This window comes from Platalea leucorodia (genome assembly GCF_965183815.1).
Source record: "Platalea leucorodia genome assembly, chromosome: 4".
NCBI classification, from domain to species: domain Eukaryota; kingdom Metazoa; phylum Chordata; class Aves; order Pelecaniformes; family Threskiornithidae; genus Platalea; species Platalea leucorodia.
In genome coordinates, this window is record NC_138826.1 from 27,153,239 (window position 1) to 27,178,656 (window position 25,418).

Here is a 25,418-nt window from a genome sequence, read left to right on the forward strand (position 1 = left end):
AATGGGATTCTGTCCTCAGTAAGCAAAACAGAATATATTTTTATAGTAATAAGCCTGAAAAAGAAAGCCTCTTACTTAATCCTCATACTAGCCAGAGTTCAGTTTTCTGCGCAACTCTCTCCTGACTAAAAGCAAACCTTTCTGTAGTCAGGAGGCAGTTTATATTTCATGTACAAAACTGCTGCAGCTTTGAAGCAGAAACCAAGAAGAAAGAAGCAATTGTGCTGGAAGTCATTTCACATGACCAGCAAACAAATAGGAAAGAAGTAAGAACAATAAATAAGTTTCATTTCCTACCAGATGCCGCAATAGCCTTACTTTGGAAATAACTGTTGAGTGTACCACCAGTGAAATGCATCCAGATGCTCTTATTTTTAGCAGAGACTTTCCCATGATGATATATTCATTTTTTCATATACTCTTCCCTGAACAACTAAAATAATTCTGTATAAGTTCAAGAAAATTCTGCAAATTTTGCTTCTCCTACTCACCTTCATCAGTGATAGGGTAAGGGAATCCCTACAGTTCCGTAGCAAAGCTTCACATTCAGTAAGCGACTTATTATCTAGTGCAATACCATTGATCTAAACACAAAAAAAACCAAAACAGCCATCCATAAATCAAAGGTAGCAGATGGGGAGCATCTTAAGGCAGTACCTCTCAGACAGGGAAAACACTAGTTTTGCATGTATACATGACTGAAGTCTGGTTGACCTTGTCCTGTCTTTTTCCATTCTCCACTAAAAAACCAAGCCTCTTAACTACAATTTTGCTATTCCTACTAGACATACAGCATAACAACACTTATTTCACTACATTAGCCTCTATGCATTTGTACACTGACAGTAATCACCTTCCGTTTCACAAGAGTTCATAAATCAGACAGGTCATTTAAGGCTGCAAATGCACACAGGGAAAAACTTCCCCTCCAAAAGGACAACATCTGCGATATCATAATTTAAAAGACAAGAAACATTTCATCCAGCCAAGGGATGTCCTTTTGGAACTGACCTTTCCTATTAAGTATAAAAATCACAAGTATCATTATATATAAGCCAAGGGTGAAGAGTAAGTCAGTGTCTCTGTCAAAAATTCTCCATGAACTAAGCATAGCAAACAACCTGCACATTATATTAATCACTCAGCCTACAAACACATTAACTTATAAGAAATACTTAGTAAATATACAAAAAGGTTATAATACAGTAAAAGCAAAAAATTAATTGGAAAGTTTGGAATCTTAAAGAGTAGCATCAATGATAACACTTTAAAATAAAATGGAGAATGCATTCTTAGGACTTACAGCAATTATTCTGTCTCCCACAGTAAGGGAACCCTCTTTGGCCGCTGGGCTTCCAGGCACAACAGCAGCAACAAATACTCCATTTTCTAGACTGACCCCACTATCTGAAATACACAAAATAAACATGAATTTACTCCTGCAATTCAAATACCTTGCTCAAACAGCATGTCTGACCTGCCTACACGAGAAAGAAATATAACTACCAAACTAGTTGAATTTCAATTTCTGAAAACCCTTCTAAAGACGTAAGAGCACAGTAGGGGAAAATAGGGATATATCCCAAAATTTAATATAATCACACAAAGCCAGGGTGACTGATGGGTTTAAGAGTCTTGTTTAGACTCCCAGTAACACTCCAGACAGGCAACTAATGAGAACTAAATATTAAAAAAAAAAAAAAACAACAAAAAAAACCAAAACAAAAACAAAAAAAAAACCACAAGAAAACAAACAAACAAAAAAACCACCACAAAAACCATCCAAGAACAAAAAAGAAACCCTGTACTTACAGAATAAAGCTATCATCAATGTGAGCATTCTTAGTCTGCTAAAAACAATCCCTATCTAGGAGGTAGTAACAGTTTAAATGGGATTTAAGCAGAGGCTCAGAACATGTACCTTTATGTCAAGCCATTTTTGGCTGAACAAACACATACCATTTATATGCAGCCTTTATAGCCATTACCTTTATGTCCAGAAACATTGATGTGAAGAGGTGTTATCACTCGCCCACCTAAGGACTTCCTTCTTCGAACCACCATGTTAATAACACCTCCTCCATTTAGAACAGCTTTTATAACTTGCTTTTTATCCTTATTAGTAAGATCTACATCATTTATCTTCAGTAACCAATCATTCACTCTGGCAGATAAACAGAAATAAGCAGGTCAGTGTCATGAGCATACTTTACTGGACACACAGCACATGAATAACATTCATGAAAAAGGATGCAAAAAGGCTGATCTCAATATGCTAATCCTCAATTATCTGGAGTTCTCCATTCCTGAAAGAGCATTAAATAGCAGCTAAATGAAAAGCAGGACTTCTAGTCTGCACTTCACTAGCAAAAACATATCCTCAAAACAGTAATGACTACTCCTTATTTAAAAGCAACTCTTTGGACAGAGGAGACTTTTAAAACTCCTATCGACACGAAGAACAGGAGCAAGTTTCAAATTACCCCTTGCTCTACTCTCCTTTCCCCCTGCACTCCACCAATACCTCACTCTCATGTCTTTCCCAAAATTCAAGTAAATAGGTCAAAGTTTAAGGAGATAATAAGAGTAGGTGAGACACAGAGAAACAAAAGAACATTTCAAATCCTGGTGAGTTTTAAGGGATGAGTCAAATAGCGTTTATTTCTGTAATGCTTTTAGGCATTGGTCTTCTCAGTGCAATTTCCCAACCAACATTAATAATATACAAGACCAATGATAAAAAAGAACTTTAAAAAATGGGAAAAACTGAAGACAATTTTCCATATGCTCATATTTTATCATGATCAACAAAAGACAAGTATATTCCAAATTCAAATCCTACCTTAATCGACCATCAGCGATACTTCCTTTGTCTACTTTGGTAACAAAGATCCCACAGTCTCCAGGGAGGTACGGTTCATTCACGCCTTCTGCCACATCAAAACCAAGTGCTTTCAAGTCCATATCATCCTAATAAATATTATTAAAAAGTGACTCAACTGCCCTGGCAACCATTGTGCCACTGTGTGTTAGCAAGAGGCATTACTGCCTGTTCGTACTATGCACTTGTATTTACAGGTACCTGTTCTAGGCAAGTTTTTATATTTCGTACTTCAATATATAAGCTCCTAATTCCATTAGTTATTAGGCATCCTCTGGCATTAGAATGATGCTTCTCTCTCTCAGATTAAGGCTGAAATAATGCAGAAGGGGAATTTCACCAAAGAGGAACAGGAAAGCAGAACAGCATGCAAGAAAGCACGTTCAGACACATATAACCTGTTTTAAGGTATGACGCTGGATGTGTAATGAGAGAACAAGGACATGTTCCCCAAGAATGGGCATTGCTTGGGGAAAAAACAATTGTAAAGGTAAGGAAACAGCATTGCGTCTTAGTGATGAACTCAAAGACATCTGCTTTGATATGGCTAAAGACCAGAATTAAACAGGAATGAAAGCTGTCCCCCCCCATTATGGGGGACCATTTCTAAATATGTATTAGAGGTGATATTCTACCAACCCTGGCCCAAAACAGATCATCCTTGATGTGAAAAGTGACAAACATCTTTAACAAATCAGTCATTGAACCAAATAGGGAAATTTTAATTTAGTGTTTCCTTTGGTAAATGGCAAGGTCACTGTAAAAAAAATGGTTAAAGAAAATAAACTGGGACCAGCTGATCAAAGTGATTTATTATTGCTATTTTCAGTGTTAAATAGTACACTTATCAAAATTAGAGAACTCTACTTGAAATCAGCTGGACCAACCATCTCAGCATATTGAAGGGAGATGATACTTGAAATTTAAAATTCAACATGCAAAAATTAAATAGGGCTTAAATCAGATGTGTAAGGCATAGTTCTAGACATGGTTTGATGACTAATCCCCTTAAAATCAGAAGAGAAGAAAGTCTTCAGGGAAGCTGAAGATAAAACATGCAAAAATATGAATATTTACCAGAAATCAATTGAGCTAAACCTGCCAAAAATATACTAAAATCCTTATGGTTCTTCTAAATGCTCTATATAAGAAACAAGTTCATAGGGAAGAGCATGGGATTGCCATAAAATACAGACTGAGTAGAGATCACAGTGTCACGGCCCAGCCTCAGAGCTGAAAAGTGAATATTATTTCACTCAGTTTTGAGCTGAGTGATTATATAGAACATGAGCTTAAGCAGACAGGTGAAGTTGAAGCAAAAATAAAAGGATTCAAATGTATTCAACTCTATAATCTCCATCCTGGAATTCAAATGCTGGTAGGTCAGCAGGGATTTTCCCATATATCTAATCAAGGCTGGCACAATATTATGACTATAATTTGATAGCAGCAAGTGTAATGCCTATGTTTAGGAAAGGGAAACATATATTCAAATGACAAATGATTTGATCTCAGTAATGCAAACACTTAGAACAATCTTTGAAGTAAAGAATAACTGAATAACTGCATATGAATGGAAAATTCATCAGGCTGCAATGTTGTTTACCACAGGTACAGCACACGCTAGACTTGCTAACTAATTTTCCAGACGACGGAAAAGCAAAATTACTAGTTATCAGTCAAAATGGAGAAGATGGCAATGCACAAAATCCGATGATGAAGGAGCTGGTCAAAAGAGGTGAAAAAGAAATGGCGAACGGGGAATTGTTATCCCCGAAAGAATTTACAGACTGTGGTCCTGATGGATCAGCATTGGTACTCAGTTCATATAGTCTTTTCAATCTATATATTTCAACATATAATAATTCTAAAAAATATTTTTAGTATCAAAAAAGGAATGTCTCCGTGAATCTGTTGGGATGCACTGCCAGAACACAGACAGACTGGAAGAGCATAAAAAAGATGACCCCAAATATTGCAGTAAAATAAAACGGATTTCATTTGACAGCATTAAATCACAAACGTTGTCATTCAGGAATGAGAAAGAAATTCTGGTATATGCAGAAGCTGTTATAAATGAAACACAATCTGGAAGACCACCTGTGTATTCTATGTGGTCAAAAAAATCACTATTAGCAAACAACGTGATGCGCCAGTAAAAATTTCAAATAGAACAGCATTCAAGACTTGCATACAAAGCAGTGAAATAAAAATTCTAGACTACAATGAAGAAAAATAAAATTAAATGGAGAAAAGCACTACTAGGATAATGAACGGATGTGGAGGTTATCTGGAAAGCTAAACATAAGAACTCCATTTAATATGCCAAAATGGAAAAGGGATTTAACTCCCTCTACAGACAAGCAAGGGAGATTAGCATCTCCTTTCATCCCAGATTTTTAAGCTGAAGGGCAACGTTGTCCTAAAATACACATTCATCCTGAATAAATATTTTTAATATTTTAAAATGTCTAATCATCAAATCTGAGCAAAAGTAGCAGAAATAACTTCATGTAAAGGCTTAACTATTTTATGCATAGATTATAAGTGACGTTGCCTGCAAGAGTAGGGGACTCAGCTCTCTCATGTCAGTGTTTCAATCACATCTTAAGTTTTGGCTGCCTTAGCACTGCCATTGCTCCAATGAATCACTAACTTGAAGAACACTAAATGTTCAACTTGAAACATTTTTTTATAGTACATGGACCTGGGTACCCTGCAAGATCAGACAGAGGAATCATTTTTATTTATAATTCATAAGAAGAAAAATGCAAAGCTTGTGTATAACAGCTTGGTTTTGTCAACTACTTTCACCTAAATGTTACTGCGCTTGCTGCATATGTGTGTGTAGTTCCTAGCACAACAACAAAGAACTAAAAAAAATACAGATTAGAGTTATTTTTAATCATACCTAGTATCAAGATGTTTTAATTGACTTCAAAGCTATCCAATATATAAGACAATGCAGTTCATGTTTTTTACTTACTCTGTCTTTTTCAAATTCTACCACTTCTGTTTCCCATTCCAGAGAATCTGTGTCTATGGCTGAGTCATGGGAACTATGGGCCATCAATTGACGGAATCTGGCCTCCTTTTCCAACTGATTCTCCATCTTCTCCCTAGGCAAAGAAAAAATTATTTATAGACACAGACAACCCTTTTAAATAAACTGATATATAATGTTATCATCACGAGATACCTTATATTTTGTTTTCTAAATCAAAAATCCAAGCTGTGCCAGAAATTTGCCCCTTGCTTCCATCTTTCCAATATTCTTGGGCTATCGAATTGACTTTCCGTTTCTATATATTGTCCTAACATAGTCTTACATTTTTTGCATTATTTTTACATGATTGAAGTGCACAACTAGGTTTCTAACATCTCCCAAAATGCATTTAATTTACCCTCAGATGAGCTGCATCAGTATGCTTATGACAGGTGGGGCATGATAAATACTGACAGAAAAAAACTCCCACAACCCATCAAGATGACGCATGATGCACATCTTCCTTGCATCCATAAACCAGTGAGAATATAGTTGGGAGGAAGTAAATTGCAGTTAAGCCGACTTCAGTGAAAGAATCCCATATTGCTTAAGTGTATCTCCACGGTACAAAGCTTAGAATATGTGTTTCATTAGTAAGATAAAAAGGTTAAAATAAGACTTAGGATCTGGCCCATCACAATAATTTTCCTGATAACTAAAAATACAGGCAGTACACATACAGTATCATGAATACCTGCTGTAACAGTAACATGAATACCACAGCTGTAACAGTATATGATTCACTTGCAAACACAGCTAACAAACCAAAGTTTTTATCACAAACTTCCATGCAGTTTGATCATTTCTCTAACATACTTTAGTTCCTTCAGTTCACGCACAGCATCGTTTTTCTGCTTTCTCATGTCATCCAGATTGCGAAGAGCTTCAGCCAAGTCACTCACAGCCCGGTCTCTCTCCCTCCTTAAGTTGTCACACAAAGTCCTTTCAAAAGCAAAGAAGTATCCATTTAGTTACTTAAAACCCTGTCTAAGTAACAAACTAGTTTTACCACATTGTATAGTTACAGCAAAATTTGAAAAAGCAGTTTCAAAAGATATCTATCTCTCTCTCTCAAAAAAAAAAAAAAAAAACAAACACAAACGCATAAGGAAGAAAAAAATGTGAGGTCTTAAGGAAAACCTTGTCAAAATAACAGAAACTTTCTTTATCCCTTTCAAAACTTTATTTCTACTTATCTTCTTTAAACTAGCAGAAAAAAATTCTGATTGAAGTATTTTCCCTTAGTTCTTTACATATGTTTAGTAGCACATATGTCAGGTACTTTTTGTGAAATGTCCCCACAGGTAAAGAATTACTTGCAGGACTATAGCTATAGCAGGATTAGGTCTATCATGCCTAAAAGAATGCATACGTTGTTGTTCTTATGTAGCAGTGCTGTTAGGCTCTATGGTATTTACCAGAGACATATTATGGGTATGAAAGCACAGACAAAGCAAAGTATCTTGTAAGGTGCCCTCAACTTTAAAAAAAAAAAAAAAAAAAAAATCACCCTGTGACAGCTAATGCAGAAGTTCCAACAAGTTGAAGAAAGTGCTAGCAAAACCCAGCAAGACCTAGAATTGCATCAACTGCACACAAGGTGTTACAAAGATCGCTCATGTACCATGTAGCATTCATTTACCGTATACTTTCCCTTTCTGCAACAATCTTATCCCGCTCTTGAAAGGCCCAATCTCTCCTACACTTGGCTACTTCTGCTTCCTGGACAGCTTCCTTTAGTTCTTGTGACATTGCCTCATATTGTTTCCGAAGCATTTCAATTTCTTTGTTTGCTCTTTCTATGTCTAGGGTAGCAGAATCTTGTATCTAGGAATTAAGAAACACAGGTAAGTATTATAGGCACAATTTTTAGGTAGGTATGCACAAACAGCTTTTACTATATGTGTTACCTGATGTATTCAATTTTCATTGTTTCATGAAAAATGTTCATTTATCTTACTAGCAACTTTGGGAAAAAAAGATAAAAACTGTTGTAATGTATTTCATTCAGTGGCACACAAATTTGTGCAAATACAATCAACGTGAGTAAGAATCCTCACTTCAAAATAACATCAGTGAACATTTTGCACTTCAAAGATGACATTCCATGCTTCTACCTTGTTCTGCTCAGCAGACAGAAAAAAAACTTCAAAGATATTTAGAAATCAGATATACTCTTATAAGCAGTTACAACACAGATTTCCTGCATTAATGTCTGTTGTTTACCCTGGGACAACTAGATGTACACGTTCACAACACAGACTTGTGATTCACACAGGTCCCTTAACTCCAAAGCAGCGCAATGGAATTCCAAAAGAAGTTTTGTTTGAATATTTCTTGTTTTAGATAAGAATTACTTTCTTCTTAAATAAACTTGTTCCTCTAACATTCTCTATTTTGAACAGGAGAGATGGTGACAGTAGTAATACAGGTACACAGAGAATAGTCCAAGCTTGCAGCACAATAAACACAAGCCAACTACAATGGTACAGCCCACCACAAACACTGAAGGCCATGGGCTCGCAAACAACTGTGTCTGGTTCATTTCAAGAATATAAATGAATCTAATGAATCTGACCAGACTTGTCATTTGATTAAAAATTAAACTTTGGAGGAATGTTTTTAAGACTTGAATGCATGTATATCAAAGAGAGACTACTAAGTCACGATTAATACGCTTTAAAGGCTCTTTTTTTTTTTTTCTCTAAATGAGTTATAATTCTATTCAAAAATAAGAGGGCACTGAACCTTAATCCCAGGTTTACTTTCTCACCTCAACAATAAACAATAAAAAATAAAAATTGTGACAAATAAGACCAAACAGAAGATATGAAGAGTCATGCCTGGCCTTCTGATTGTCTCTCTTGTTTCCAAGGATCACTTTCTCCTCTTCCAGTCCACTGGCAGGAAAAAGACTATCAAAAAACCCACTCAGATCAAGAAACAGATGTTTATGTTTGAAATGTCAATTCTGATTTGGAATCTGCCAAATGTGAGCATCTGAGCGGGTCCATTGCTAAGTCACAGCAAAGTTCACCCAAGCTTACTCTGCTTCCTTGAGAAAAGCACAAGTTTCCAAAGTCCCACTGATTTGGCCAGGAAGAACCAAACACAATGAAAGATTTATTTCCAGTACAACTGAAAGCATAGTTCAATAGCTTCCCCACATACTCATTCAGGATTGGCAAATCAGTGTGCCAGGCAAGACTAGAAACTTTTTTTTTACTGGTAAAGGGTTGGTATTCAATGAAAAGAGAAAACAAGTTTAATGAAAACAACCCAAAATAACTAGTTTAATGTTAAATGATAATGTATTCCTTAGATATTTCATGAGCATAAAAGTTGTGATACCGTGCATTTTCATACTACATCATATGTAAGCATTTATAGCTGTATGCGGATTGATGTTTAGCATTGCACACAAGACAAGAGCATCAGTAAGTGTGCAGAACTTTAAAAACATTACTACCCACACAGACACATAAATTGTCAGAATAGCATATTTATACTAAGAACACGTACAGATTAGAAAATTTACAATCACACTTCAATTAACTTCCTTTATGAAGTGTTAGAAATAGCTAACATCCTGAGCAGGTCACAGGCACGAACAACACACGTTATAGATGGCAACAAGCCTACCAGCAGGTAATAAACTGCCTAACCGCCTGCTGGATCACAGTATTTTATTTGCCATTGATTTTTACAAACAGAAACTCAATATGAAGTATGACTGTATTTCTTTCAAACAAGAAGTTCTGTCACTATGTCTTGAAGAACGTACATGTGTTTATACGTAGGTATTTTAGTGTGACTCGGGGAAAAGGGGGAAGACACCCAATGTGCCTAGACCTTTAACTAATCTCTTGAAAATTACTGACCCTTTGAAGCTAGCAAAAAAAAAAAAAGTCATCTGTGAAGACTTGCAATACCTGACGAGCTTGATAATATTCCCTTAGTAGATGGTCTCTCTGGATGATAGCTTCTGTTCTCTCTTTCCTGGCAACATCTCTTTCTTCCTTCACTGTCTCTATATCCTTGCAAGCTTGGTCAAGTTCCTTCTGGGCCTCAGCTTTGTCCTTCACTTCATGACAGTATTTTTCCAGCAATTCATTCCTCTCACAAATTGCTCGATCTCTTTCCACTAGAGCTGAGTTTAGCTCCTAAAACAAGATCCATTGTTTGCAGTAGGTTAAGTACAGAAGGAAACAGTTCATCTTTCCAACTGGATACACCTTAAAAGCCTAGAGAGTTTACCACTAATGTTCTAAAAAATGGGAGCAGAACAGACTGTACTCACATTACATACAAGTAAGTACTAGCAAAGAATATTAAATGTGGTATTAAAGGTATCACACCATCACATTAGCACAGTGCTATGTCAAAAGTAAGCAAGAATCAGGAGCACTCACAGTTTTGAGGAACCTAAATGAGGGAAGGTTATTAACCAGTCAGACTTGGTGTTTTAAAAAAAGGCTTTAAATACGGCAAAGGGTAAGAATATATTGCAAATATTTTTAAGCAACTGCCTCGATTTTATAGGACTGAAGTAATTTAGACAATCCAGCTACATAAGTATCTTATAGCTTCATCATACGTTTCAAAAGGACATTAAAGTCACATGCCAGTAAGACACCGATGTGCAAACTACAGAAGGTTCAAAGATAAAACTACAGTATGCCTTAAAGCACAATGTCAGCACATCTTATTAAATGTGGAATTCAAATGCATCACAATAAACAGATAAGTAAAAGGTAGCTCTAAAATAAAATAAAATCTGTCCTTTTAAAATAGCTTAAACCAGACTTCCTATTGGAAGAACGAGGCATTGAAACAGTTGAATTTCATGCCACTAAATTTTTAGATGGTCCAGCTCTCTAGAAGCATTCAGCCAATGGCTACGAAGAAGTCATTCTACATATAGGCACTCCTAGCTGGAAACTATTGATGTCTTCATCTCAGAAAGATTACCAGAGACAGCTGACATCTGAAAACCAAAAGAAGGAAAGGGTCCAAAGACTTAAGGATGGAAAGACACCACGTCATGTACTGACTTCCATTCTATTTTCCTCTACAATTTGCAAGGAATAAGATTGATTATTTAAAGCATGGATGACAATTGCATTTTGCTCTACTAATATAATTGTTTTTGAGATATGGCATCTAATTAAGGCTAGTCAGGCTGTTAAAACAGTTCTGTGATGGTATTAAAACAGATATTTTTGCTACAGAGTAACAGGCAAGCACTAGAATTAATGACTTGCTCTGTGAACTTCAACATATCAGTGAATCACAATTACCAGAGCACTCAAGATTTTTCAACATTAGTAAGAGCTTCTATTGCTCAATACCTCTGAAGAGAGAAATCCCTGACCCATATTCTGGTGCAGACAAGTTTTAGTACTGAAAGCAACGTTTTGCACAGCTTAACTCTAGTCTGTATAAAATGTGCATTCAAATGTGTGTATAAAAATTACACAAAAGTATTAAGTCTTTTCCAGCATGCAGCAGAAAGGAAAGTCATCAAGTATCAAGGCAGAGGGAAAGTTCCCAGAAAGCCCTTCATTAAACAGGAATTTACAGTACTTTAACGTGATTGGAAAAAATACACATTGACAGAGTTTATTCCAGCATGCTCAATATAAACTATCTGAATAAAAGCAGCCATTGCCTCCAGTGGTCAGTAGTAAAATTTCACCTCCGTCTTTTGCCTGTGACATTTGCACAAAATTCCAACATGACAGCACAGAGCAACGTGCCATTTGGCGCCGATGAGAACAGCTTCTGTTTGGAAACATTTGAGTGGTTTGGTTTGAAGAACAGTTCTGAATTTCTGAAGAATTATTATGTTTGAAGGAAGTTCTCACATCTGGATATAGTGCAATAATCTCATACAGGGTAAAATACAACAGGTCTATTAAACAGAGGGGAAAGCTCACTACCACTGAGATGAAACACGACATTCTAAGTATTTGCTGGAGCAAAAGATTATGCCAAACAAAAACACCACTGGGCAAGTAGAGGGGGAAATTTGTAACATCTAATCCCTAGCTTTGAGTGGCAAAACTCATGAGAAATTAATCCAAAACTGTCCCTAGTGCAAAATCCTGAGATTTCTTCTATCATCTATAAATGACAGGCAATTATTACATTTTGGATGTAAATTAACCCATTATGTTTGGGTATGTGTGACCAATAAAGCTTAAATATCTAACTAGGAAATTGACTGACCGACCTCATCAGTAACTGCCCATGATCTAATGCCTCTTCAACCTCAATCAACCTCTTAGCCGTTTCAGTTGCTTTTGCATTTCTTTGGGATGCAAAAGGTACACTAGCAAACACAAGTTTCATCGAAGAAACTACATTTAAAGTGACCTAAAGGGATTCGGTCAGTTTCAATCAGTCAATGGGTGCTACCTAACAGGGCACATAAAGCTGCTATACATCACAAGTAGAGCAAAGAACATTAAGTTACATTTTGGCAAGCACCAGACCAAGTATTCACTGACAGGATAATCTCACTTATGTAGGGGCATTTTTCAGGATACTATTTCAAGCGAATGTATCACTTGATCAACAAATTTTTTCAACCTTTCAAACATTTGCCTTGGCAGAACTAGAAAATCCCTTATGCACTGAATGCAGCTGCATCGATCCAGTACTATGTGACACAGGAACATACCTGCTCACAAGCAGAAGAGTCATAGCTACAGGAAAGGAAAACAGGAACAGAAAGAAAACTCACAGTACTGCTATTTCACACCTTTTAGTACATTATAGAAGCAGTTATTTCTGCTTTCTGATGGGCCAGTTCTGGGGGTGAAGAAAAGCACATGTCTGTGCCCTGCCAGTATCTCACTCACCAGTCCTAGGCTCTTTCCTGTTCTTATACAAACACCCCTTCAAGTCCTCTAGGTAGGAGGGAACACCCATGTATTTAAAATTTTAATTTCCTGCCCCGTAAAGCATTTTGGCAAATTACTCATAGGGCCACAATGACAGATATAACAAATGGGAGCAGAACGACTAATTGTGGCTATTTTCATCAATATTCCTTTACTAGCTATCCTGATGCCACTGAAATCAACAACAGACATTTCTATTGGCTTAATGGCTTTGATGAAAGTAGAACAGATACGAAACGTATGAAAACCTCACCCACTGTAGAAGCTAAATTACTTAGCTGGCAAATACGCAGGGTTGAAAACTATGAATTCTTAAAACCAGAAGTTAGTCATTTTTTAAAGTTCCGATGCCGTATGTCACAATCCACATTATGTCCCTCAACAATGGTGTGATATAAAAAAAGCTCCACACCTTAATTTTTCATAAAGGGCATTTTGTTCAGATGTAATGCTGTGAAAAAAGTAAAATGAGATTTATAGGCAATGGAATACATTTTCTTGTATCTATTTCATGCTAAATTAAGTATTTGTAAACAAAAGGGTCAAGTCAATGCATGTCAGCTGAAATGAAACCAAGCAATAAATTGTGTTTTGGAACTCTTAACAGCATCATTATAACATGGTTGTGATATAAGCATTTCAAGAACATAGTGTTGAAAAATACAAAGTTCTGGTTTCGCACACTTTAAGGCATGCCTGAGTTCTACTGAAAAAATCTTCAAAATGTCCTCTTTAACTTAAAGGCAGAAGGAGGGCAAATGAGTAAGAACATGCATGTCAGCACAGGCTTTGCATAAATATTTGAGACTACTTTATCATGTACCGTCTTAAGTCAGAGTAGATAGTATCCAGTGGTTCCTGTAAAGGTTAGAAGTTAAAAATAATGAATATTTAGAGCTATATTGTTACAGAGAGCATTACTTGAAAAGGCATAGAAGACTAATGCAGTAAAGGAAAGATTTATAATCAGCAGAACAGAATTAAGTCAAGTGAATAGCAAATTTCAACTGACAGGTACTCTATTCAAACATGCAATCTTAAGTTGACAGTAAAAAGGACTGCTATAGGAAAACATCAGCACGGAATTTCCTCTTTGCAGTGCATTCCTATTTTCCATTAATCAGTCATATATTTCTGATTCTAGCATCAAGAATGTATACTCGTTTCCCCTCTCCATTGAAACAATAGGTTAGTACCTGTCTTAAAGCTTCCATCTCTTCATTAGCCACTCGCTTCTCAGAAGAAGTGTTCTTCAGTTTGGATTCTGCAAGCTCCAGCTCTGTCTGAAGCTTATCTACCTCTTTAATTACTTGATCTCTCTCACTCATTATGAGGCGGTATTCATTGAAAACTGAATCTCTTTCTTCCTTGTATTTTTCTGCATCCTTTGCTGCTTTCAGCTGCATTGTTTTGAACCTCGTCACTTCTGACTGTAATCGCTCCATCTCTCTCTGCAACTCTTTGTTTTGTGCTGTGGCGTTGCTTAGTTCCTGCTGTACTGATTCAAATCTAAAAACAAGCAGAAATGCCAGTAAGATACTTGTTCCTCTTTTTCCTTTTTCATACATTAAGGATTTGGCTCGATAACCAAATGTATGCATTAGTAAAACACAACCACAGAGGACATCTTTGACAGTGTACTCTCAGTGCTGCAAAATAAAAGTTAGACTAATTATTGCTTTAGGAATATTAGTGAACATTTAGGAATATTAGAGAACCTCTTTAAGGAACTGAAACATAAAAATTGTTAGAAATAATTCAGAATTAATTTAGTTATTAAAAGTAAATTTCTATCAAATTAGTCTAAAAGGAACGCAAAACATTGTCATTATTTAGTAGCACAAGTTTAACCTTATTCATTGAGTTGAGCTCTGCTCATCTTAGAAGTTAATTCCTTCTCCCAACACACACTCCCAGGCATGAGGGAAGAAGGGAAACAAATGTAGAAACTGGGAAAAACAGAACAACTTCCACATGCCCAAATATGCCACAAGGTTGGGTAATGGACAATTTAGAGGAGAAAAGAAGTGGGTTTACAGTAAAAATGCAGACAATGGAACTAAAACCAGCTAATCTAAACATTACTGTTGTTTTCATCAGTAGGTCATCCAGTAACTGAAATGCAAAGTATCTTACACTGTCAAAAGTAATATTTTAAAATTTAACACAGAAAAACATATGCACTTTATCACTACAACCTACTGAAGTATGGCACAATCAAAAAAAGGACATTAAGAGTTTAATTTAAAAGTAGTAACTTTTGTGTTTATATTGACAAAGCATTCTTAAAAGTAGGAATAATTCCACAGACAAGTTCATAATTAGGTTTGAAAAGGAACTTCTCCTGAGAGCAGTGTTTTACCACAATTGGACACTAAGATTTCCTTGCATGTTTTCTCCAAAGCTGCCAGGTAAATGTCATTGATGGAAACACTGTACCTAACCTGATGGACTTTTAGGGTTATCCAAATTTCAGGTGCCCACAAACCTCTGGCAGACTTTGTTCTCTCTCTCTCACACAAGCCTCGTGCTGTTTAAAAGTGCAATTTCTTGTCTAATCCAGCATGTTGCCTGACCCTTCCCAAGAGAGAGCTGTAAACCCAATTTCAAGTATTTCCTTGAAAGCCTCAGTGTATTCAAAGCATTGCCATAGCATTACTGAAGTATCTGCCAGTAATTTCAAAACCATCACCTTGCTCCCTTCAGGAAATTCTTCAGTTTAAGAGATCATAGCGCTGGCAGTACGGAAGACCTTAACACATTACAATCTGGATTGGTCTTTTCAGAACTGTGAGCATGAAGGTAAGAAGAATATACTACAGGAGAAGTACAAGGATATATCAGAAATCTTAGAGACTAAGCCTAACAACCTCACTGCCATGTGAGAATCCAGAGTACATTTGAAAAGTATTTGGGGGTCAAATCAAGGACAACACTGCGAAGATACAGGAGAGAGGGGAGGAGAAAAGATTTAAGGCAATGTTTGCCAAACAAAAAAAAATGTCATCAGTAAGGAAGGAAAAAACCAAAGAGGACAAAAACCACAAAACAAACAAAACCAAACCAAACAAACAAACAAACCAACCCAACCAAACTATGACAAGCATACTAGCATGAGGAATTGATGGGGCACTGATCAGAAAGGAGAGTCTCTGCCATAGAGGGACATTCACATTAAATAGTGATAAAAACCTGCATAAAAACCTGAAAGCGAAGTTCCAGCTGAAACACCTTGGTCCTGCTTGACCTTGGATTGCCTCCTAATGAGGAAATACAGGCAGCTGGATCACATTTTCATAGATGCCTTCTGTAGAGAAAGCCCATTGCTAACAACTGTTGTGAATGGATTGCAAGCAGCAGGGTTAGATGGGTCAGTAGGAGTACGCATGGGCTTATAAGCAGTGACCAATACTGAAAAGAACCCTCACCAGGACTACCTGCTTTGTCTTCAACGCAATTGCAACTGCAGGCAGATCTGTCCAAGTGCCATAGCCCACATTCAAAATGCAGACACACACATGTAGGGTAAGGGCACAGGAATTAGATAGCTGGTACAGCTAATTTGTAATCTGCAAACTATTCATCATCTTGGAGGCATTCACATGCTGTGTATTATTGTGACAACATTACAGATAAAAGAAAAAAGGCTGAACACTTCTCTGATATGTTTTAAGCCAAAGATACATTCAAAATGATACCTGGGCCACCACTGGAGTCTTACTCTTCCTGCTCCCTTTAAAACTTATTTTTATTGTGTTTACATTTGGTATTAATGAAAAAAAAATAGTGCTGCGATTTATGACCCATTCATCCTACAAACTACAAGTTTGTTAAGTCTTATATTCTGAAAATTATACTCACCTGAAATGCATTTTAAAAATTTTTGGTCAGTCACCCAGAGAAATACAGTTTTGGTTATGAAGAAAGGGTATAAACATAAGACAAATAAAAGCTTCTATAAATAGAATCAAGTAAAAAAGAAGTCCAGACCCAAAGCCAACTGAATAAAAGGCAAAAATTCCTGAATTTCAGTTACATTAATTTAGCTGGATCACTGGTTCACAGGAACACGAATATCTTTCATGAAATTCTTAAAACCAACCTCTGCTCAGTGTCAAACCACACCTTCGTCTCAAGAAGGAGACCTAAATCACAAGGCCATTATAGAAATATGTTGAGATTCTGCATGTATCAGCATGGTTGCAGTGTTTCTTGTAGTATGTATTAGGCTTTCCCTCACTTTCAGGAATCCATGGCAGTCTAAGTTACTAACTTATTCTCTTATTACTCATATTCTCCTATAACTTAATTAGATGTATCACAACTATGTACAAGCTATTCATGTGTACGTTATTATATATGCTCAATCTCACCTTTTTGAAATACTAAAAGTCTACGAATATGGAAAACAACATTTTTTGGCATTAGTCTGTGGGAGTTGTGTATTATCCCTAACTTATGTTAGTGAAAACATTTTCAACATGCCCATGGATGCTTTTTGGAGTCCTTATGTATATCAGTATCTTCCGGCCCCATATGGGTATCTGTGTAGGCTTATTATCAAGGAGGAGCAGAGAGAGGTTAAGTGTGGTATGACATAGTGTCTGTGCCCTTCTGTTTTGGCACTTGTGCTGCTCGCAGCAGCGGCACCTTCCCAGAGAAGTGAGACTCCCAGATGTCTGCATCCAGTGAACTCTGCTGCCAGCCTGTCTCGGAGTCCCACGCGGTCTGCAATTCTAATGTCATGAAAACTTAACTTACGCTTAAGAACGTCTTCATTTGCTAAGCACCTTTTTGTTAAATCATATCCTCCTACTGACTTGTTTTCTTTATTTAAAGAAAGATATATATGTTGAGGGACTCACCACCCATTGAGGAGTTTGTTTGGAACACTAAATCTGAGGTTTAATGAAACTTTGGTTGTATTTGACTCCCGTGTCTACATCTAAGAATAAACACAGCTTGAAAGGCAGACTATCCCTTTCTCACATGAGCTAAACAGTGGTTAAAATTCCTCATACAATTCCAAAACCCTAACTGGGAAATCCTTTTCTCAAGAAAAAGCACTATTTCTCCAAATAAACATCCCCATCACACCATCTAGGACATTCCAGAAAATCTTATATAGAAACACATACTTACTCATGACACTGAGATAACATATACTAGAGAAAAATTTTAGGAAAAAAAAAGTTAGAAAAGTATTTATGATTCTACCACAGAGACAATAAAATGCTACATTAGAATTGTTACTGCTTTCACAGCATATCTGAAGGTATCAAAACCTCATTATACCTTCTAAGAGAGGTTGAATATTGCTGCTGAAAATGTATTGCTGTGTCCCTTTGCTTCATCAACATGTCAATCTGTTTCTGAAGACGTCTGTTCTCCTCCTCAGCCTGTTCTAGGCGGCTCAGATCCGTATTGTGACTTGCAATCTTCTCATTGTACCGTTTCCTTAGGGCATCGTAATCCTTCTTCACACCCTCTAGCTTGTCCATTGCTGTATCATAAAGTTTATTTAATATCTCTGATGACCCATTTTGCTTCATAACCTAAAAAATGCCAGGAACTGTATTAATAAACTCAGTTTTTAATCAGTCCAATAAATTTGATTTAAAATATATATAAGAAACAATATTAGAACAAAAATATATTAACCGATTTTAATAATAATCTAAGGGAACACTGAGCCTCTTCTAAGCATTACTGTTACTGTAAGCATTACTATATCTGCTTAATGTTAACTGGGGAAAAAAAAAAATCTGCTTTATCAGAACTTAAGAGTGCACAAGTTCATGAAAAATCTCTCTCTACTTGTAACTGCTACCAACAGTTATTAAACTAAGTTTTTTTCAAAGTACTTTCTAGTTTTAGCAAGAGGTAATCACCATTTGATGACCAAGATGATAGCTGTAATTTAGGAAATGACCACGAGGTGGCATTCGTGACAGGTTGCCTGTGTTCTCCATGAACAAATTAAATAATTTAAAACTTCAAGAGAATAAAGGCTATCCTAAATATGTTATACACATAGGCATATATTTTAATATTCATACAATTTTTCATCTGACAACTACCCAGAGAGGTTTGTGTTTCATAAGCTGTCCATAAAATATGAACAGGAAGAGAAAGATCCATTTAAACACGAATGAAGTCTGACCTGAATCTTAGTTTCAAATTAGTTTCCATTGACATAAGAATCTTGTTGTAAATAGCAACGTTGATGATAAATTACTATCAACAACAACAGAAATCCTCTAATGAGCTTCAGCAAGTCTAGTCCTTCTTCCTTCCCAAAAGGCAAAAAAATGTGCCTGAAATGAGTAAATGCTATGCTCATTTTTTCTGTTTCTGCTTTTTAAATTAAAATTTGGCCTTGATGGAGCAGTGGGAATAAACAGAGAAGCTCTATATAGAATGGTGCCAGGAATTTATATAATCTTAACATTAGCCTACAAAGGTATGTCCCTAACTATCTGAAAATAAAAAGCATTAAAAAATTAGAAGGAAAAAAAGACAGAAAACATGAGCTCTATAAAAAGTTGAAACCAAACACATGGCAACTACCCTATATGCACAAATTGGCTCCTCATCTTCTCTGTGTCTTATATTCAGAGTAAGGACCAGTTCCTGAACATGGAAGAACCTGGATGCCTGCAGACCAAAAGGAAAGGAGACCGAAAGAAACTGCCTGCTCTTTGCCCAGTACTCACTGCCCACAGGGAGCAGACAACAACCATCATTGTCAGGAAACCACTTCTCTACACAGGCAACATAAGAGAGACAAATTTCTTCAGCCTGACACTTGTCTCGTTTAACTAACCAAGGCACGTAAAAGCAGTGAGTTACTGTTCATAAAGCAGTCCTGGAACAAGGCTGCACTTCGGTGAGAGTCTCATTGGCATGGCTGTTTCCACATACATCCCTATCCTCAGTGGATGCATAACCCGCACAGAGTTGGACCCATGATTAGCTAGCATGCTTCAGTGAAACATTTCAGATACACTAAACACGTGATAAACTGTAGGCATATGTAAAGTGTAAATACGTGTTGATTTAAACCCACTTGAGAGCGCCATTTTCCTGAAGTCTACTTCCCAAAGCATTCTGAGAACAGGTTGGAGAACCAAGTATTTGAGAATCCAAACGGAAACAAACCGATTCTCACTGTCTAAAGCATATATGGAATATCTTTTTGCTGAAAACACACTAAATAATTAAAGAAGGACAAATATACTAGAAATTGGATGGAATTCAGCATAAACTTGCTCACAGAGATTTGATGGAGGAAAGCAGGAACACCATAAACAGGAAGGAGCGTAATAAGGAAGGTCTCCCATTCAAAATCCCAGTCTGAGAAAAAGTAAATAGTCCCAGCTGGACCGAGGAAGACAGCCATGGCAACAAGAAACCGTATATGCAAGCAGCAGAAACTTAACCTGGTCAGCTGCTACACAACAAATCCATGACAATCCCACACGAAGAGTAACCCGATCAAAAGTTTTTGCTCTCTGAGGCCACTGAGATGTTGTGTTTTGCTACGGCCTGACAATGAAACAACACGTCAGAGGGATCAACATAAATAGCGCTAGACTAATGCAGATGAGAAACGACACAGACAAGATAAGCCTCTTGGCGCCCCTTCAAGACACCATGATTCACTCTGACATGCCGAGAAATGGAGTTACACAACTTTCTCATTAGAGAGTCACATACATCGTTTTCTTTAAAGGTTTAATCGTGATGTTGACACAAGACTGAATTTCTTTAAATAAATACTGACAATGATACTTCAGCCTCCTCCTGTGCCGCCAGATAACTTCAAACTTCAGGACAGAACCTCAAAATACAATAACCTTCCCTTGGAGGTTTTACATCCCTGCTTTTCAGACTGGGAAACGGATGCACAGAACAATTACGCGATTTGCCTGGGTTTACACAGCAAACCATTTTTGCTACACAGAGCATCAGCCATGTTCTGCACCAAGCCACTACACCGTTTCACAGCAGAACTCTCAAGATAACATTAGAGGAAAGGGATCAAAAGGAAATACGAATTTTCTGCACTAGCCCTCAAGCACCTCCTAAAGCACCATTCGGCACATCCAGCTTGCTTTGACCTTTGCCCCTCCTACCCTAGCAAATAATTATTTTTGTTTGCATAGGTTTTGCTTCTGCAGCCTAATGTTTGACTTGCAAGTTTGCCCTGTGAATGAGCTTACACACAGTTAACCGAGATACTCTGTTTAACCATTCCACATGCTACTATTCTATTCTAACTATTCTAACTAAATGATCAGACTTTTCCATAGGTGAACCGTGGACCTGATATGACCAGCTGCTCCTTACTATTACTTTTCTTTCTTCAGAATGTGTGAACAACTTTGTCCTAGAGACAGCCTGTTATACACAGCTCTGAAATGTCCACCTCTTCCTGAAAAGCTTGTCTTTTTTTAAGTTCAAAACCATTAATCAACCCGTAGCTTTGTTCTAACTGAAGCGTCTGCAAACCTCAATAACCAAACTTAACTCAATCATTCCCCAAACCATTACAGTGTCACTAGATTTAAAAAAAAAAAAAAAAAAAATCAAAAATCAAAAAACATACCTGTCACTCATTTTTTTTATTGCGATACTTCCCAAAAAACAAACATAGCATGCAAGTTTAAAGCTGTCCCATAAAATATCCTAGGAAAACAGTCAGCTTTTTAATCACTTTGCAGCTTCAAGATAGGATTTTGATGCCTCTCCACCCACTTAAAAAAATATCACGCACACACAATCTTCCTCATGTACATCTTTTTCAACTCTGCATCGAAATTTCTTAATATCAGCTAATATTCTATATCCCTCATTCTTTTCCTCTTCCAGCTAAAGAAAATCAATTAGTACCCAAGATCTCATTTTCTCCCCTAGTCCTGTAAAATGTAAGGCAGATTTTCTAGAATGAGTAAGACAACAGGCAGCAATGCTGCATATTCAGTTTTATTGACTTATTTATGAAAGAAGCAATTCATGATCTCTTCTAGCACTTACACTACAAGCTGTAGCTCACCTGCTGCTGCTGGCTGCGCAGGTCCGTTATCTCTTTCTGATCCTCATCATGAAGTCTCTTCATTTCCTCACATGACTGCTGGAGATGATTATGTTCTCGCACCAACTGCGTGTTTTTCCTCTTCAAGGTATCCATGTCCTCCTTCAGCTGTGACTGGTCACTCAGCAGCCGACTGTGCAACGTGCTGTCATGGCACACAAAAAAATGCTCTCAGAGGCCAGCTTGCCAGGACAAAGTCCTGGACTAATTCATTTCAAGCATGAGTTTCCTACCAAGAAAGCAGGTCAGACTAACTCAATTCTGCATATTTGAGTATTCCAAGCACGGGGGGGGGGGGGGGGGGGCGGAATCAGAAACAAACAGGGACATATATATGAAAATACATGGAAGTACACAGTACAGAAACAGCATCAGAAGAGATGATGCATTTATGCCACCCATCAATGCCATTTCATAGCCATTTTAAAAGCAAGCAGACAGACAAACAGAAATGGTGTAATGCAAGCATAAGATGATCCTGGAGATAATGGGAAATATCCCACTAATCACCTTCAGTTTCTCTTGGGCCCCTCCACTGAGCAGCAGCTAACCAAAATACAGATGAAAACTACAAAAATCTCAATATATGTTGTTGTTTTAAAATTAAACAAACAAAAAACCCAAACAAACAAAAAAAACCACAACCAACACAGACACACTAGGTATGTTTCAACTACATTGAATCAGGTAAAAAGCTATCAAAGTTACTCCAAACTTCAAGCCATAATTATTGAAAGAAATACATTCTCACTTAAAAATTAAATAACTGGGAGCCACATGATGAGGCTATCATTCAGATTATAATTCAAGGTAGCAGTCCAAAATTAGACCAGACCACTGCTGAAAAAGAGCAAAAAATCAATTGAATGTATTTTACTACCACAGATGAGCGACATTTGGATACTGACAAGTTGTTTTTGGAACAGAATGATTCAAACTGAACTCTCACACCTGCTGATAAAGTTTTTAAAGTCCATATTTATAAAAAAAAACCACATATAACACACAGCAATTAATAGAATCAATTTACATTTTAAGATACTTTGTATTTCTTCCTTATGAAATGACATACCAACATTTCCTGCACAGAATGACCCAAAGCATTTAAAAAAAAAAAAAAAAAGTCTTCCTTAAAATTAGGACAACCTGCTAAAAAAAAGCCTTTGACAAACTAAGTTTATTTAATTGAGTGAATATAATCTTTACACATAGGTTATTAATCTCTGTTATCTGCTATGCAGATTTTGTTGGAAACTATAAATTCTTTGGAACAGTAACTTTTTTTTTTTTTTTTTTTTTTTTTAAAGCGTGGAGTTCTAAGAATTACTGCAGGAGAAAATAACATTTGAATAACATATTCAACTCAATTCCTTTCTTTACCCTGAGAATTACTCATAGGATGAACAGGAATTGTATGCATGGATTTCAACATGTGTTCTCATGTTTTGGGCACCTAAACTCCAACAGTGAGTTTCAGCATCCCTAAAGTTTTAAGTAGGAAACTGAATTATTCAAATCCAAGTAAATAAGTTCTTATAATAATAATAAAAAAAAAATACCTCTGAGTCAATTAAAACATGCTATACTTTCTTCTGACCAGATAAGCTTAGTCTGTACCAAGTGTAAATGCGAAAGCTTGTACTTTTATATACGCATCATTTTGCAGAAGCCTAAATTGTTGGTCTCTGAGAAATATGACTATATTCTTGGTAAACTGAGTATTTCAATCAATCACTCTATCTTTTAAAACTCAAAGTTTTTCTCCTCAGATGAGAGAGTAAGTCCTTTTATATTATCATGAAAATACTGAAATAAACGGAGTGTAACAGTATGGTTTCAGGGACTACAGAACTCCTAAATAAGGCAAGCAAAACACTTATTTTTTAGGATAAAGAATACAAGTGTTTCACACCAGCACTGGATGGACATAGGTATTCAGCTCTTAAAAAAAAAAAAAAATCCATCTACAATGTACAGAACACCAATGCTTTGCACAGAATTCACTAGCAAATTAAAGATTTTTGAAAATCCTCCAATGAAACTAGGAACAAAGCTCTTTGTAAAGAAGTCACACAACTTGCTACATCTGTACCTGTTAACAGTCTTTAATACTACTTTCAGGTTTTGGAAGAAGAATGCAAGGAAATTATGATCTTTAAAGACTTGAAGAGTTGTGGGTGAAAGTGCTATGTTAGAACCAGCAGCCCCCAATGAAAACAAATGCTGTCATTAAATACTAGTCATATTTTATAGTGTAGATTTAAGTGAAATAAACTTCAAACCAAGAATGTATCTGCATTTCTATTTCTGAGCTGTCTTCCTTTCAAGTGAAGAAAACATTCCTACTTGCATCAATGACTATTTTTTAAACAGAAATAAATGCTAGAAATATTCACCAATTTCTCCCTATTTTATTGCATTTTCATAAAAGCTTACAATTGGTCTAAGCCTGTGTTAAAACTTACACAAGTCAGCATGAGAGCTATCACAACCTATTAAAAAAAAAGTAGCAAGTTACATTCTCTCAAATTATACTCTGCTCTCCAGCCTGACAGTAAGGCTATTGGATTGTAACTGCAAGTCAGTAACTAGGCTTTCCTTGTTAGTGTCCCATCAAGACATCAGGGATTTCTATCTCAAATTCTTCAAAACAAAACAAGCAATCCATACTTTATCATTTCAAATAGGCCAGAAATGTTTATCTGATGCATGTAAACGTTAACCTTGCAATTAAAGTGGAAAAACAGAATTTTAAAAAAAAAAAAAAAAAAAAAAAAATGATGACCATGTTCTAATACTTTATGATCTAGCACAGACTGGTAAACTCTTACCTCATATAGCTTTACTAATACTTACTGATAAAAGTCTGCCTCTTTTGCTGCTTCTTCACATCTTTTTAGTGTCTTGGTGTGTTGATTCTGCAGAGACTGTAGGTCTGACATGGCCTTCATGCACTGAATCTTCAGTCTTTCATAATCATGATTTGGTTTTGGACTAGGCCTAGCATGGAAAAAGAATATGAAGTTGAACATCAGCTACTAAAGAGAATGAAAAGTCTGGAAAATTACTATCCAATAAATAAATAGTATCACACAACTGTTGATACTTAGGTTATATTATGCTTTAATTTAAATACTGACCACTTCACATTAAGATGCAACCACAAATAAAAATTCACTGACTTTAACGTGTATTAGTTTTATACTGAGACATAACATCTAATAATGAGATAATTCTAACACTAACACGGCGAAAAATAGTCCTGAGTGTGCATGTACATTCTCTTCTGAGCAGCCGTATCACACAGCAGAACCGTCACTTGATACAAGAACAAATCAATCACAGTCTGCTTGGCTTTCCTGTGCTACCATATCAAAACTCTCAAAGAAAAAGCACAGAGCTGCAGTGAGAGTGGGGCTGAAAAGAGGCTGCCGAAGTCAAGTGGGGGCTGCATGGAGATCTGGGCTAGGAAAAACTTCTCATCTA

The 25,418-nt window shown here is 36.5% G+C and overlaps 1 protein-coding gene across 1 annotated transcript in view; it reads right to left on the bottom strand.

Annotated features, from left to right (window-relative positions):
* DLG5 (discs large MAGUK scaffold protein 5) overlaps positions 1-25,418 on the bottom strand; it is a gene marked incomplete at both ends in the record, with an annotated part of 109,637 nt that overhangs the window by 25,362 nt on the left and 58,857 nt on the right. The window contains 12 exons of the mRNA XM_082308811.1: positions 492-584; positions 1,304-1,407; positions 1,989-2,164; positions 2,843-2,970; positions 5,868-6,000; positions 6,744-6,869; positions 7,570-7,754; positions 9,860-10,090; positions 14,032-14,344; positions 18,131-18,390; positions 21,894-22,077; positions 24,789-24,932. Of these exons, the coding sequence (XP_082164937.1) occupies positions 492-584; positions 1,304-1,407; positions 1,989-2,164; positions 2,843-2,970; positions 5,868-6,000; positions 6,744-6,869; positions 7,570-7,754; positions 9,860-10,090; positions 14,032-14,344; positions 18,131-18,390; positions 21,894-22,077; positions 24,789-24,932 (2,077 nt within the window). The remainder of the gene's footprint in view (positions 1-491; positions 585-1,303; positions 1,408-1,988; positions 2,165-2,842; positions 2,971-5,867; positions 6,001-6,743; positions 6,870-7,569; positions 7,755-9,859; positions 10,091-14,031; positions 14,345-18,130; positions 18,391-21,893; positions 22,078-24,788; positions 24,933-25,418) is intronic.